This window comes from Melospiza georgiana, chromosome 10 (genome assembly GCF_028018845.1).
Source record: "Melospiza georgiana isolate bMelGeo1 chromosome 10, bMelGeo1.pri, whole genome shotgun sequence".
NCBI classification, from domain to species: domain Eukaryota; kingdom Metazoa; phylum Chordata; class Aves; order Passeriformes; family Passerellidae; genus Melospiza; species Melospiza georgiana.
The window spans coordinates 1541724-1554076 of NC_080439.1; the positions used below are offsets into that span (position 1 = coordinate 1541724).

The following is a 12353-nucleotide window of genomic DNA, read 5'->3' on the forward strand; positions in this document are numbered from 1 at the left end:
AGGTCCCTCCAAGCCAAACCAGTCCATGGTTCTGTGATTCTGTGATTTTGAGTGATAGAGAGGTTATGGAAGCAAAGTCAGAATGTACAAAAAGCCTGGAGGACTTGACTTTTAGAAAATCCCTAAATTATGAACTCTATAAACCTGAATTAAGAGTTTTAATTCTTTTTCCTATTCATCTTTAACCTGCTGGCCAGGAGTTCTCACATGAAGAATCTCATCCATGGCCACCACAGAATACCCTGAGCTGGAAGAGACCCACAGGGATGTGTCCAACCCCAGCCCTGCCCAGGACACCCCAACCCACTGATTTCCCTTCCCACTTCCTTCAGAGAGAGTTAAAAGCCTTTCCCTGGGTGTAATGGATATTAAACCACAGCTTGGACGTGCCAGGAGAAGATTTGCTGGGGTGAGGTCAGTCTGTAATAAGTTAAAGTGCTTTACTCAGCCCTGGATTGGGATGCCCTGAAGTTCATCAGTTACTGCCTGAGCTCCTCATTTATCTTCAGTAAATTTTCCTGAAGTTCATTGTGGTGGCAAAGACCAAACTCAATCTGTTTAACCCCCAAATTATTTCCTACAGATAATACATTTAGATATAGACATGGATTATTTTTCCCTGCCTCCTCAAAGCTGGAATTTCCAATATTCCTCGGTAATGGCAGGTTTGGAGCCCCTCCCAGGGTGTCCCTGGTGTGCCAGTGTCACTTCATTAGGCTGACACCAACACCTGGTGTTGTGCTGCTGCTCCCAGGGGGCTGTTCCAGCATCTGGCACTCACTGTGATCTCCTTTTATCTCTGTTTAATCTTCAGATTGCTGAGTTGGAATTGAAAGGGGGCAGGAACAAATCAAGGGGAAAACAAAAAATGCCAAGTTTTGGTGCAGTGGCAGAGTGTGGCTTGTTAGGAAGAGCAGCCACGTGAGGAAATGAGAGATGGGAAGGAAGAGGGGAGTTTGGGGTCCTGGCCACTCTCTGTGTCCAGAGCTGAGGAAAGGGAATTGGAAATGGGATCAATGCCCCCCCAAGGATAATGGCTGCTGGAGGAGTCCATTCCTGGCTTTTTATTAAAGCTGCTCTAATTAATAATCACTTCTAAATGAGTTCCTTACATTTTGCCCTGATTTGTGCCTGCCCATCGTCTCCTGGCCCTTTGTATTCCAGAGTTCCCTCTTTGGCTTCCCTGCTTTCCCTGGAGAGGATCCCAATGGGATCCCAATGTCCTGGAGCTGCTGCAAGGCTGGAGCCCCTCTGGAGCCAGGCTGGGACACCTGGGGGGGCTCACCTGCAGAGGAGCAGCTCCAGGAGAGCTCAGAGCCCTGGCAGGGCCTGCAGGGGCTCCAGGAGAGCTGCAGAGGGACTGGGGACAGGGATGGAGGGACAGCACACAGGGAATGGCTCCCAGTGCCAGAGGGCAGGGATGGGTGGGACATTGGGAATTGGGAATTCCTGGCTGGGATGGGATTGCCAGAGCAGCTGGGGCTGCCCCTGCATCCCTGGCAGTGCCCAAGGCCAGGCTGGACACTGGGGCTGGAGCACCTGGGACATTGGGATGTCTCCCTGCCATGGCAAGGATGAGAATTAAATGATCTTTAGGTTCCTTCCCACCCAAAGCATTCCATGAATCTTTAAAAATATCAAAGTATATTTGAAGCTGATATTTGAGTGATTTTATTTCAGCAATCACAGCTGGTGTCATTAATGTTTTACTGTTCTACGAGTGAAACAGAAATTTATGATCTCCCTAACAGGGAAATTTATGGTTTATTTTTACAAATTAAAAGTCTTGAAATTGTCTTGGAATTTCAAGATGAGAAACAAATCTGATTTCTGTACCTCATTAATGTTGTGTGTTTCCCTGTCATCCCCATGGCATTTATTTGTGCTAAAGGAGAAGTCACTTAAGGGAATGGGGTTGTAAAAACCATCATGGAATTGCTTATTGGACTTCAGTCAGTGGGAACACAAATTTATGGCTTCGTATTGAAAAGCTGCTTCTAAAGGGCAAATAAATAGGGGTGTATGGGAAATAAACATGGGGTTTGGGGGAAAATAGACAGGGGTGTATGGGTAAATAAATAGGGGTGTGTGGGGAAATAAACGGGGGTTATGGGGGAAATAGACAGGAGTGTATGGGTAAATAAACAGGGGTGTATGGGGAAAATAAATAGGGAGTTATGGGGGAGATAAACAGGAGGTTTTGGGGAAAACAGGCAGGAGTGTAGGGGAAAACAAATAGGGGTATATGGGGAAAATAAATAGGGGTGTATGGAACAAAATTCCAGATCCATTTGCTCAGCCCACAGTCCCTGGTGTGGGGAATTTTATTTTGATAAAAATTAGGGTTTTGTGGATTTGGGCCCATCTCACAGGTACTTCCAGAGGGGTCTTTTTCTGGGAATCTATGGGGCGAGCCAATTCACTGGGAATTGTCCTGTTCAGGCTGGCTAAGGCCTAGGTAGGTTGGGAATTTAGAGGTGGATGATATTTTACTGGTGCTGGGCAGACCTTGAGCTGGAGTGAGTGACTTTATTCCATGTCCCAGCTAAAGTCTGGGAAAGAAACAGCAAAATAATTTGAACCAAGCAGCATTTCCTGATGTGCATTTCCTAAAGTGCATTTCCTTTTCCCTGCAGCCAGCCCAGGTGTCTGGGGGCAGCAGAGGTGGCTGGAGCTGCTGTGCCTTTCCCCTGGTGGGGTTGCCAGGACCAGGGTGGGAATAAAGGGCTGGGCGCTCCTGACTGGGGCCCCGTGTGCCAGCACGGATCCCACGGGACACAGAATCCCTTGGGAGGGCTCTGTGGGGTCACCACACACTGGCACAGGCCAGGGGGAAAGGAAGGAGCCCTGGGCACGTGCCAGCAGCACTTTCTGAAGTGACAACACAAAGTGATCCCTGGGAAAGCTGGAGGGCCTCCAAGCTGCAGCCCTGCTGCCCTGCACGCTCTCCCACAGTTTATTCCCACCACGCTGCGCCGATTTCCTCCCTGTACCCATTGCAGAATCCCATTTTCCTGTCTTTTCTCTGCTGTTGGACCCTGGGCTCCAGCAGCAGGGGCAGGAATTCTCACTCTGCCTGTGTCAGCGTGGGTTTGAACGTGGACAGATCTCTCTGTAGGAAACGTCCGTGTGGGATCCCCACTGGTGAGCTGTACCTCCAGCGCAGAGGTTATTTGGGATGGAGGTATGGGACAGATAGAAGCAGGCAGTAATTGCCTTTAAGATCAGAGCACAAAGCATTACCTTGGATTTTACAAGGCCAGTGAGCAACAAAAGAGCAGTAATTTATGAGCTCAGCGTAAAAGAAGAGCATAATTGCATTAAAAATTAATGCTAATGAACACTAAAATGGGGAAGGTGGTTATGATGAAAGTTTGGATTCATCTTCCCCGGGTTGAATGATGGCTGGTGCCTTGATTAATGGCTTAATTTCTATCAATTAGCGGGGAGAAATCTCCACTGAGACAAGGGTAAATTGAGCATTGAATTACAGGCCTGGCTTTGTGTGCCCAGGCAGGAGCACGGCGGGCGCGGTGACAAACACGGGGTGGCCACAGATCCTGCAGAGCTCCCTGGGCCACAGATCCTGCACAATTCCCTGTGCCACGGATCCTGCACAATTCCCTGTGCTTCAGAGATCCTGCACAATTCCCTGTGCTTCAGAGATCCTGCACATTTCCCTGTGCTTCAGAGATCCTGCACAATTCCCTGTGTCCCACAGATCCAGCATAATCCCCTGGGCCACAGCTCCAGCACAATTCCCTGTGTCCCACAGATCCTGCACAATTCCCTGGGCCACAGATCCTGCACAATTCCCTGTGCCCCACAGATCCAGCACAATTCCCTGTGTCCCACAGATCCTGCACAATTCCCTGTGCCCCACAGATCCTGCACAATTCCCTGGGCCACAGCTCCTGCACAATTCCCTGTGTCCCACAGATCCTGCACAATTCCCTGGGCCCCACAGATCCAGTTTCTATTTTTGGGGTGTAGTTATTGTTCCTGTGACCATGGCTGGGAAATCCTTCCCTGGAAATCCCAACAGCTGGGACAGAGTGTTGGAGGGGGTCTCAGGCATTGGGAAGCGTGAATGGGAATTAACTGGGATGAGTTATGGGGGGGATGGAAGCTGATCCCAAAATCTGGGATGGATGGATCCCTCAGGGATGGATCTTGCAGGGATGAATGGGTTGGTCCCACAGGGATGGATGGATCCTGCAGGGATAGGTCAGGGATGGAACCAGCAGGGATGGATGGATCCCTTAGGGGTGGATGGGTCCTGCAGGGATGGATGGATCCCTCAGGGATGGATGGATGGATCCTGCAGGAATGGATGGATCCCTCAGGGATGGGTCAGGGATAGATCCTGCAGGGATGGATGGGTCCCACAGGAATGGATCGGATTTTGCAGGGATGGATGGATCAGGTCCCGCAGGGATGGATGGATGGGTGGATCAGATCCCGCAGGGATGGATGGATGGATCCTGCAGGGATGGATGGATCAGGTCCCGCAGGGATGGCTGGGTTAGGGATGGATCCTGCAGGGATGGATGGGTTAGGGATGGATCCCGCAGGGATGGATGGGTTAGGGATGGATCCCGCAGGGTTGGATGGGTTAGGGATGGATCCCGCAGGGATGGATCCCGCAGGGTTGGATGGGTTAGGGATGGATCCCGCAGGGATGGATCCCGCAGGGTTGGATGGGTTAGGGATGGATCCCGCAGGGATGGATCCCGCAGGGATGGATCCCGCAGGGTTGCTCCGCTCGGAGCATCCTCGGGCTCGCCGTCCGCGGCTCCGGCGCTGTTGAGTGAGGCGGTGCCTCCCTCTAACGGCAGCGGAGCCCGGCCGGGAAACGGGATCAGCGGCTGGAGATCCCGGGGAATGTCCCGGGAAACATCCCAGGAAATATCCCGGGCTAGCCCCCTCCGGGAGGGGTTTGTGGAATGGGACAGGGCTGGGCTCATCCCCTCGGGATTGTGTCCGGCTTTGGGAGGGCTCACCTCGGAGAGGGGCTCCAGGGAGGGTCTCCAGTGAGGATCTCCAGGGGGTTCTCCCAGGAATCTCTCCAGGGAATCTCTCCAGGGAAGTTTTCCAAGGGGATTCTCCCGGGAATCTCTGCAGGGAATCTCTCCAGGCCGCCCGCACTGTCTGGAGTTCAGCGCTCGGGCAGGGAAGGGTGTCAGGGCTCTGGGATGCCACGGGATCAGGGTCAGGACAGCTGCTCCTCTCCTGATGCAAACAGAGAGGATTCGAGGCAGCAGAATTCCTGAGGACAGAGCTCCAGGGGTGACACAGCCACAGTCAGTCCCCCCTGTCCTGCTGGATTCTCCTCCTTTTCCCAGTGCTTAGAGCAGACTCCAGCATCTCCCTCAGCCAGGGAGGGGTTTGTGTCACCCACTGCAAATTACCCAGGCAAAACTTCATTTTTCTTCAATTTGTCAGCTTGTGCTGCTTGAGTAAAACTGGGATCAATTAAAAACCATGGGACGTGTGAAAACCCAGCTCTGGTGGAAAACACACAGCTCTGGAAGGCAGCTGGATAAAAATATCACTTCCAATAACCCCAAATAAAATGGGATCAAAGGGGAAGTATTTTCTGCTGTAGTTGTTTGTTTAGTCTGGGATCTGGGGGTGTTTCCTTCTTTTAATCCTCAACTCAAAAGAGCAAGAAAAAATAGCAACTTTTTCTGTATTTCAAAGCTTTTTATGTAAAAAGTGTTATATTTTTAAATTAAATTAACCCCTTAAATCTAATTAGTAAAATAGGAAGAAACAAATTCTGAGGAATATTTGAGGTTTTTTGTCTTTGCTTTGATACTGGAGTTAGACCTGCTTGAAAAAATCTCTTTAAGTTCATGTTCATGGTCAGGATTATGGATAAGCAATGAATCCATAAAAATTTACACTCAGAGATTAGTCAAAAAATATTTAAAACATGTTTTTGTTTAATGGGTCTTTCACAAGATATTATTGGTCATTTAATGCTTCTATTTCAGTGATTTTAAAACTCTTAGTGGAATAAATTCTGTCTTTAAGGAAAAAACGGGAATATTTTAGGCAGAGCCCACAGGGAAGTTTTCCTTTCACCTGATTTGTAGAATCATAGAATTCCCTGTTTCTTTTATCTGATTCTCTGCTGTTTCTGATTATTGTGTGTGTAATGTTTTGGGGTGGCATTGAGAGAATTCCAGCCCATTTTAGTTCTCAAGTGACATTCCAGCCCAATTCCATAGGAATTTACAGCTGTAAAGCTGGGTGTGTGTATTTATACATGGGAGGAGAGCAATAGGTGGAACTAGAGAATTGTAAAATACTGAATTATCCCTGAAGGATGATGATGTTCCCAGCTAAACTGGGAAGGCTCCCCCTGCCAAGGTGACAGGGCTGGAAATTGTGCCTGCTGCTGGAATCACCTTTTTATTAAAAACCAGCCCTAATCCAAGATTTAGTTCCTTTATTTCCCCCCTAACAGGGTGAAAAGACTCACGGTGCACTGAGTTAGTATTGATTTTTTTTTGTCTGAAGCCTGGGAGCTTTCTGACTCCATTATTTTTGATTTTCCTATGAAATACATATCCTTGCCCCTGACAGCTGACAAACAACAGCTGGAAGTCATTTTATCTCCCCATAATGTGTTTGTCAAAACTCCCCTGCACTAATGGGCTCTGCTTCCTCCAGTCCATTTTCCCCCGTTAATGTCACTGATGTCATTGGCAGCTTTTAGTGATTTTTGCCCCTTCCCTAATTTGTCATTCCCATCCCTTTGTGCAGGATCTGGGTGGGATCCTGGAGCTGCCTGGGATTTGGTGAAGCTGGAGATGAGCTGAGGATTTGAAATCTTCTTTTTCTGTCTTTCTATGCCTGGCTTTAATCAGGATCCTTTATTTACCCTCAGACCAGGTGTATCCAAAACCTCAGTGAATTCTGATTCCTCCTCCTTTGGTTTATCCCAAAAATCCTTGGGAATCTGTTCTAAAGGAGAAGGTTTCAGCACCAAGGCAGCAGGACTTGCAAGCACAAGTTTAAATGTAGCAAATTCTTTTTTTCCTTCCAAATCCACAAAAAAATTGGGCTTGAAGTTGTGCTTATGGATTTTGTAGTAGTGTAGAATTATGTCAGTGTAGAATTATGGATGGTTTGGGTTGGAAGGACCTTAAATCCCATCCCCGGAAGGGGCAGGGACACCTCCCACTGTTCCAGGGTGCTCCAAGCTCACCCAGCCTGGCCTTGGGCACTGCCAGGGATGCAGGGGCAGCCCCAGCTGCTCTGGGAATCCCATCCCAGCCAGGAATTCCCAATTCCCAATGTCCCACCCATCCCTGCCCTCTGGCACTGGGAGCCATTCCCTGTGTGCTGTCCCTCCATCCCTGTCCCCAGTCCCTCTGCAGCTCTCCTGGAGCCCCTGCAGAGCCCTGCCAGGGCTCTGAGCTCTCCCTGGATCCTTCTCCTCCCCATTTATCCCACAAACGCTCAGGTCAGCATTTGGGATGTTCCCAACCTCACTGCTGCTATTTTCACTCAGAGCTTTCCCTTGTAACAGAAGATTTTGGGCTGCATTGCACCAGCAGTTCTTCCTGGTGTGTCCCAAAATCTCCTCCAGGGACAGGGCCTGGCTCCCAGGATGTCACCAATCCCATAAATGCCATAAATGCCACAAATCCCACAAATCCCACCTTCCTGTGCAGACCAAGCCACCCTCCTGGACCAGGTGAAGCGAGTGAAGGAGATCGAAGCCATCGAGAGCGACGCCTTCGTCCCTCAGACCTTCAGGTCCAGCAAAGAGGTCAAAAAGGTACATTTTCCTTCCAAAAAGGGCATTTTCCTTCCAAAAGGTACATTTTCCTTCCAAAAGGGGCATTTTCCTTCCAAAAGGGACATTTTCAGTCCCTGTCTTGCTGCATTATCCTCTCAGGGCCAGGAGGAAGCTGCACTATTAAGATTTTCCATCAATGAAGGAACATCAAGGTTGAGAACATTAAATCCACCTGAAATCCCACCAGGGACTCCCTGGTGGTCTCAGGAAGTGTTCAGGGAATTTAAATGTGGCTGAATTTAAGGAAATCACCTGATTTGAAGACTTTTATTAGGAGAAGGAGAAGAATGCAAATCCCAAAGTTAATCACATTTACTTTGTAATTAAAGTGGAGATGATTTAATGGTGCTTAACTAAAGCCAGACTTTAAGTCTGTATTTATTCCTGAAAAGAAGCAGCTTGGTTTTCAATCAGCTTTCCAGAAACCCAACAGGAGACATGCAGATCCCAGAATTCACCTGAATTTTGGCCAGCAGGTGTTGCAGGGAACTGGTGTGGATGTGTTCATTTTCCCACTGGCAGTGAGTGTTTGGAATTAGCCTGGCTCTTTCCCCAGGAATGTGCAATTTACCTTTCTAGAAATCTCCAAGAATCTGGTGCAGCTTCTTCAGGAAGTGATCCAAAATCCCAGTGGTGCAGTTTTTCCAGCTCCTCCCTACACCTTGGTTTTGTCACTTCATGCCCTTTGTCCTTTGTCCAGTGTGTCCCACTGAGGATCCATGAGGATCCTTTCAGGGAACACAGCCAAGAGCTGGGTTAAAATCCTGCCCCAGTTGGGAATATTGGGATAAACCACTCCAGTTCTGTGTGTGTGTTTCTTTTCCAGTCAGCAGAACCTGCTGAGCCCCACCAGGAGGCTGTGAATGTGGGAGCAGGAGCCCCTGAGGCAGCTGCTGCTGAGAAGGAGCCTCCAGCTGCCAACATCCCCACTGCCATCAAGTACCAGGATGACAATTCCTTGGCACACCCAAATGTGAGTCTTTATCCCATCTTTTCAGCCAGGATTTATCCCACCCTTGGCTTTAGAGCAGCCCCTGGGATCAGAGCAGGGTTGTGGGACCCCAGAGCTCCTCACAAAATCCCTGCTCTGGGATGAAGAGATCCCACTCCTCCCACCACCCCGCAGAGCAGTCCCACAGGAGGGTCAGCAGCAGTTTTAGAGAATTTTATAATAATTAATGTAACATTGGGGAATTTAAGATAAATAAAAATTCAAGGCAAATTGGTTTCTGTAGTTGGAAACCTGGTGGAAAACTCAGAACTTGCTCATTTTGCCAACTTGCAAAGTTTTAAACACGAGACAGACTTCAGCTAATTTTAAATCATTGTAGCTAAGCTTGAGCAAATCCCTTTGGAAGAGCTTTAGAGGGAAATAAAAGTTTTTTTAAGATTTAGCAAGTTAAAAATGACTTGCAGTGAAGAAATGAGTGTGGGTTCTGTAGAATAGACACAGAGAACAGATCAGGGCATGTCAATGATGAATTGCACTGGAGCTTTGCCTTTTCAGTCATGAGGATCTTTAAGACCCTTCCCAAGTCCAACCATTTTAGGATTCCCCGAACAGTCTCTGCTGTTATGGATGTTTTGGCTCCCCTTTGACCCCCTGAGCTTTTCCTGTGTGCCCTGAGGCAGTGCTGGGTGCTCCAGGAGACGATCACAGACCCAGAGTTGCTGACTGTGCCCTTTTCTGCCCTGGCAGCTGTTCATGGAGAAGGCAGAGGCTGAGGAGAAGTGGTTCCAGAGGCTGGTGGCTCTGCGCCAGGAGAGGCTGATGGGGAGCCCCGTGGCCTGACAGCCCCCAGGACATCCCAGGCCCTTCCCCACCTTGGGAACTCCACACTCTGCTCCTCTTCTTGTCTCCTAGAGGAGATTTCAGTGAGCTGGGCAGCCAGGGAGGGTTTCACCTGGAAAACCAGGAATGTCCTGCCCTGCTCCTCCTGGATAACTGGGAATGTTCTCTCCTGGTTCCCCTGAATAACCAGGAGTCTTCTGTCTTGGTTCCCCTGGATAACCAGGAATGTTCTGTCCTGGTTCCCCTGAATGACCAGGAATGTCCTGTCCTGCTCCACCTGTAGAATCAAGAATGTCCTTGCCTGCTCCACCTGGGTAACATGGAATATTCTGTCCTGGTTCCCCTGGATAACCAGGAATGTTCTCTCCTGGTTCCCCTGAATAACTGGGAATGTCCTGCCCTGCTCCACCTGGGTAACTGGGTGTGTTCTGTCCTGGTTCCCCTGACTAAGCAGAAATCTTCTCTCTTGGTTCCCTTGGATAACCAGGAATATTCTCTCCTTTCTCCCCTGGCAAACCAGGAATGTCCTCTCCTGGTTCCCCTGAATAACCAGGGATGTCCTGCCCTGGTTCTCTCCAAGCTCAATGCTGGAGATGGGCAGGGCAGCACAGCCAGGGGCATTTCCTTTTTTTTAGAGGGAATTCCTCAGGTGAGGAGCACCTGGCAGCCCATGAAATATCATTTTATCCCTCCCAGTGGAATATCATTTTATCCCTCCCAGTGGAATATCATTTTATCCCTCCCAGTGGAATATCATTTTATCCCTCCCATTGAAATATAATTTATCCCTCCCAATCCAGAAGGTTTCCCAGGGCCAGGTGGGAGCTGGGACAGTGAGGGATGTGTGGAGCCATCCCAGGCCATCCCTGTGCTCCCCTGCAGAGGATCCAGGCTCCATCCCTGCCATCCCTCCCTCCTGGGCAGGGAATCCTCTCCCTGGATGTGTTCATCCCTCTGCTCCACGTTTCCTTGAGCATCTGCCACTCCTGCAGCTCCAGATGGGGAATTTGATCAGCTCATCATTTCTGGAATTACCAAATGATGGAATTACCACACACCTGCTTCTGGGCAGGGGCTGTTCCCAGCCCATGGACTTCCCTTGGGCCAGGGGGATTTCAGATAATCAAAGTTTAGTCTGAACATCTCAATTTAGCCTGGACAAACTTCCACAAAAAGCTGCCCATCATCCATCTGAGTGCAGGAAATCAACCAAATCAAATCAATAAAGTACAAAAGTGTTTCTTCAGCAAGGCTGGGAGGAAATGGTCACATCAGGAGAGGAGAAAGCTGAGCCCCAGCTCTGGGTGTGCTCCCTGGAGCTGCCCTGCACCACCATTCCCCTGGGATTTTTGGGGTTATTCCTCCTGGTTCTCACATCTGTGGTGACAAAAAATGGAGGCCGACTCTGCAAATGGACTTTGGTTGTTTTATTTTTTGTTTTAGATCCTGGATGTAAAAGGAAAATGTGTTGAATTTGCATTCTGACATTTTTATTTCCTTTTTGAAGTGTTAGTTTGACTATCCTGCATCAAAATAGTTCAAGACCTTGTCTGCAGGAAAAAGTGGGAAAAATTTGTTTCCCTTGTTTCATTTCAGCATTTTAAAATGGTAATATTTGTCATTGCTGCGTTTTCTCATCACCTTTTATGTTTCTTTCATAGAAAATAAAAACTGTTTGATGCCCATGGAAGGTCCAGGTGTAAATTCCTCTTTTCACACATTGTGTTGCATAATTTTGGTGCTTTTATTGGATGTAAAATGATTCCTTTTATTTTCAGCCCTGTAGAATATTAGAAAATGTTACAATAGGCTGTAAATAGATTTAAAGTAGAGTTTGTTTGTTTATTTATTTATTGCTTATTAATCAAGATCTAAATTTGCTGGAGGAGAGTTGGGAGCAAGACCTGGAAAGAAAATGGAAATAATATTTCAATAATTTAGATAATTTAAATAAGTTAAAATCAATACATTAAATTAATAAATTTAATTAATTTAAATAAGTTTAATTAATAACATTTTAAATGTTTAGATAACATTTAGGTAATTTAAATACATTAAAATTTAGGTAATTTAGGTAATTTAAATACATTAAAATCAATACATTAAATTAATAAATTAAATTAATTTAAGGTAAATGAATAAAATTTTAAATGTTTAGATGACATTTAGGTAATTTAAATAAATTAAAATCAATACATTAAATTAATAAATTAAATTAATTTAAATAAGTTAAATGAATAAAATTTTAAATGTTTAGATAACATTTAGATAATTTAAGTAACATTTAGAAAATTTAGCTGAATGGAAAATGTACTGAAATATTCCAGACACCACTGGAAACAAGGAGCAAATCAGGATAAAGTTGATTTTTATCGTTCCAGAAGCAGCCCAGTGATCAGACCATCCATGAATTCGTCAAGATTGTGCACTTTTCATGGAATAACAACTTGGGTATTGCCTCAGGGGGTTCATTGTAGGGGGATTTTTCTGGTTTCTTACCCTGCCACCCTCCCAGTCCCTCCCAGCACATCCCTGGGAGTGGTTTTTAACTGGTTCTCTTTGTTTTTGGTACAATATTTTAGGAGGATTTTGCTGCTCAGATGAAGCTGTCAAAGAAACCCCTCCTGGCCAGGATCAGATGTTGCTCCTCCTGCTCCAGTCACTCCAGCCCTGGGTGATGCCAGGGCCCCTGTGCCAGCTGTAACCCTAAACCAGCCCTCTGCACCATGGCACTTTCCCATCTGT

At 47.3% G+C, this 12353-nt stretch overlaps 1 protein-coding gene across 1 annotated transcript in view; it reads left to right on the top strand.

Moving 5' to 3' along the window:
* Window positions 1-11298, top strand: part of RSRC1 (arginine and serine rich coiled-coil 1) — a 96721-nt gene extending 85423 nt beyond the window's left edge. Inside the window, exons 9-11 of the mRNA XM_058031607.1 lie at window positions 7689-7795; window positions 8643-8789; window positions 9516-11298. Coding sequence (XP_057887590.1) covers window positions 7689-7795; window positions 8643-8789; window positions 9516-9608 — 347 coding nt within the window. The 3' untranslated portion in view covers window positions 9609-11298. The remainder of the gene's footprint in view (window positions 1-7688; window positions 7796-8642; window positions 8790-9515) is intronic.
* The last annotated feature ends 1055 nt before the right edge of the window (window positions 11299-12353 follow it).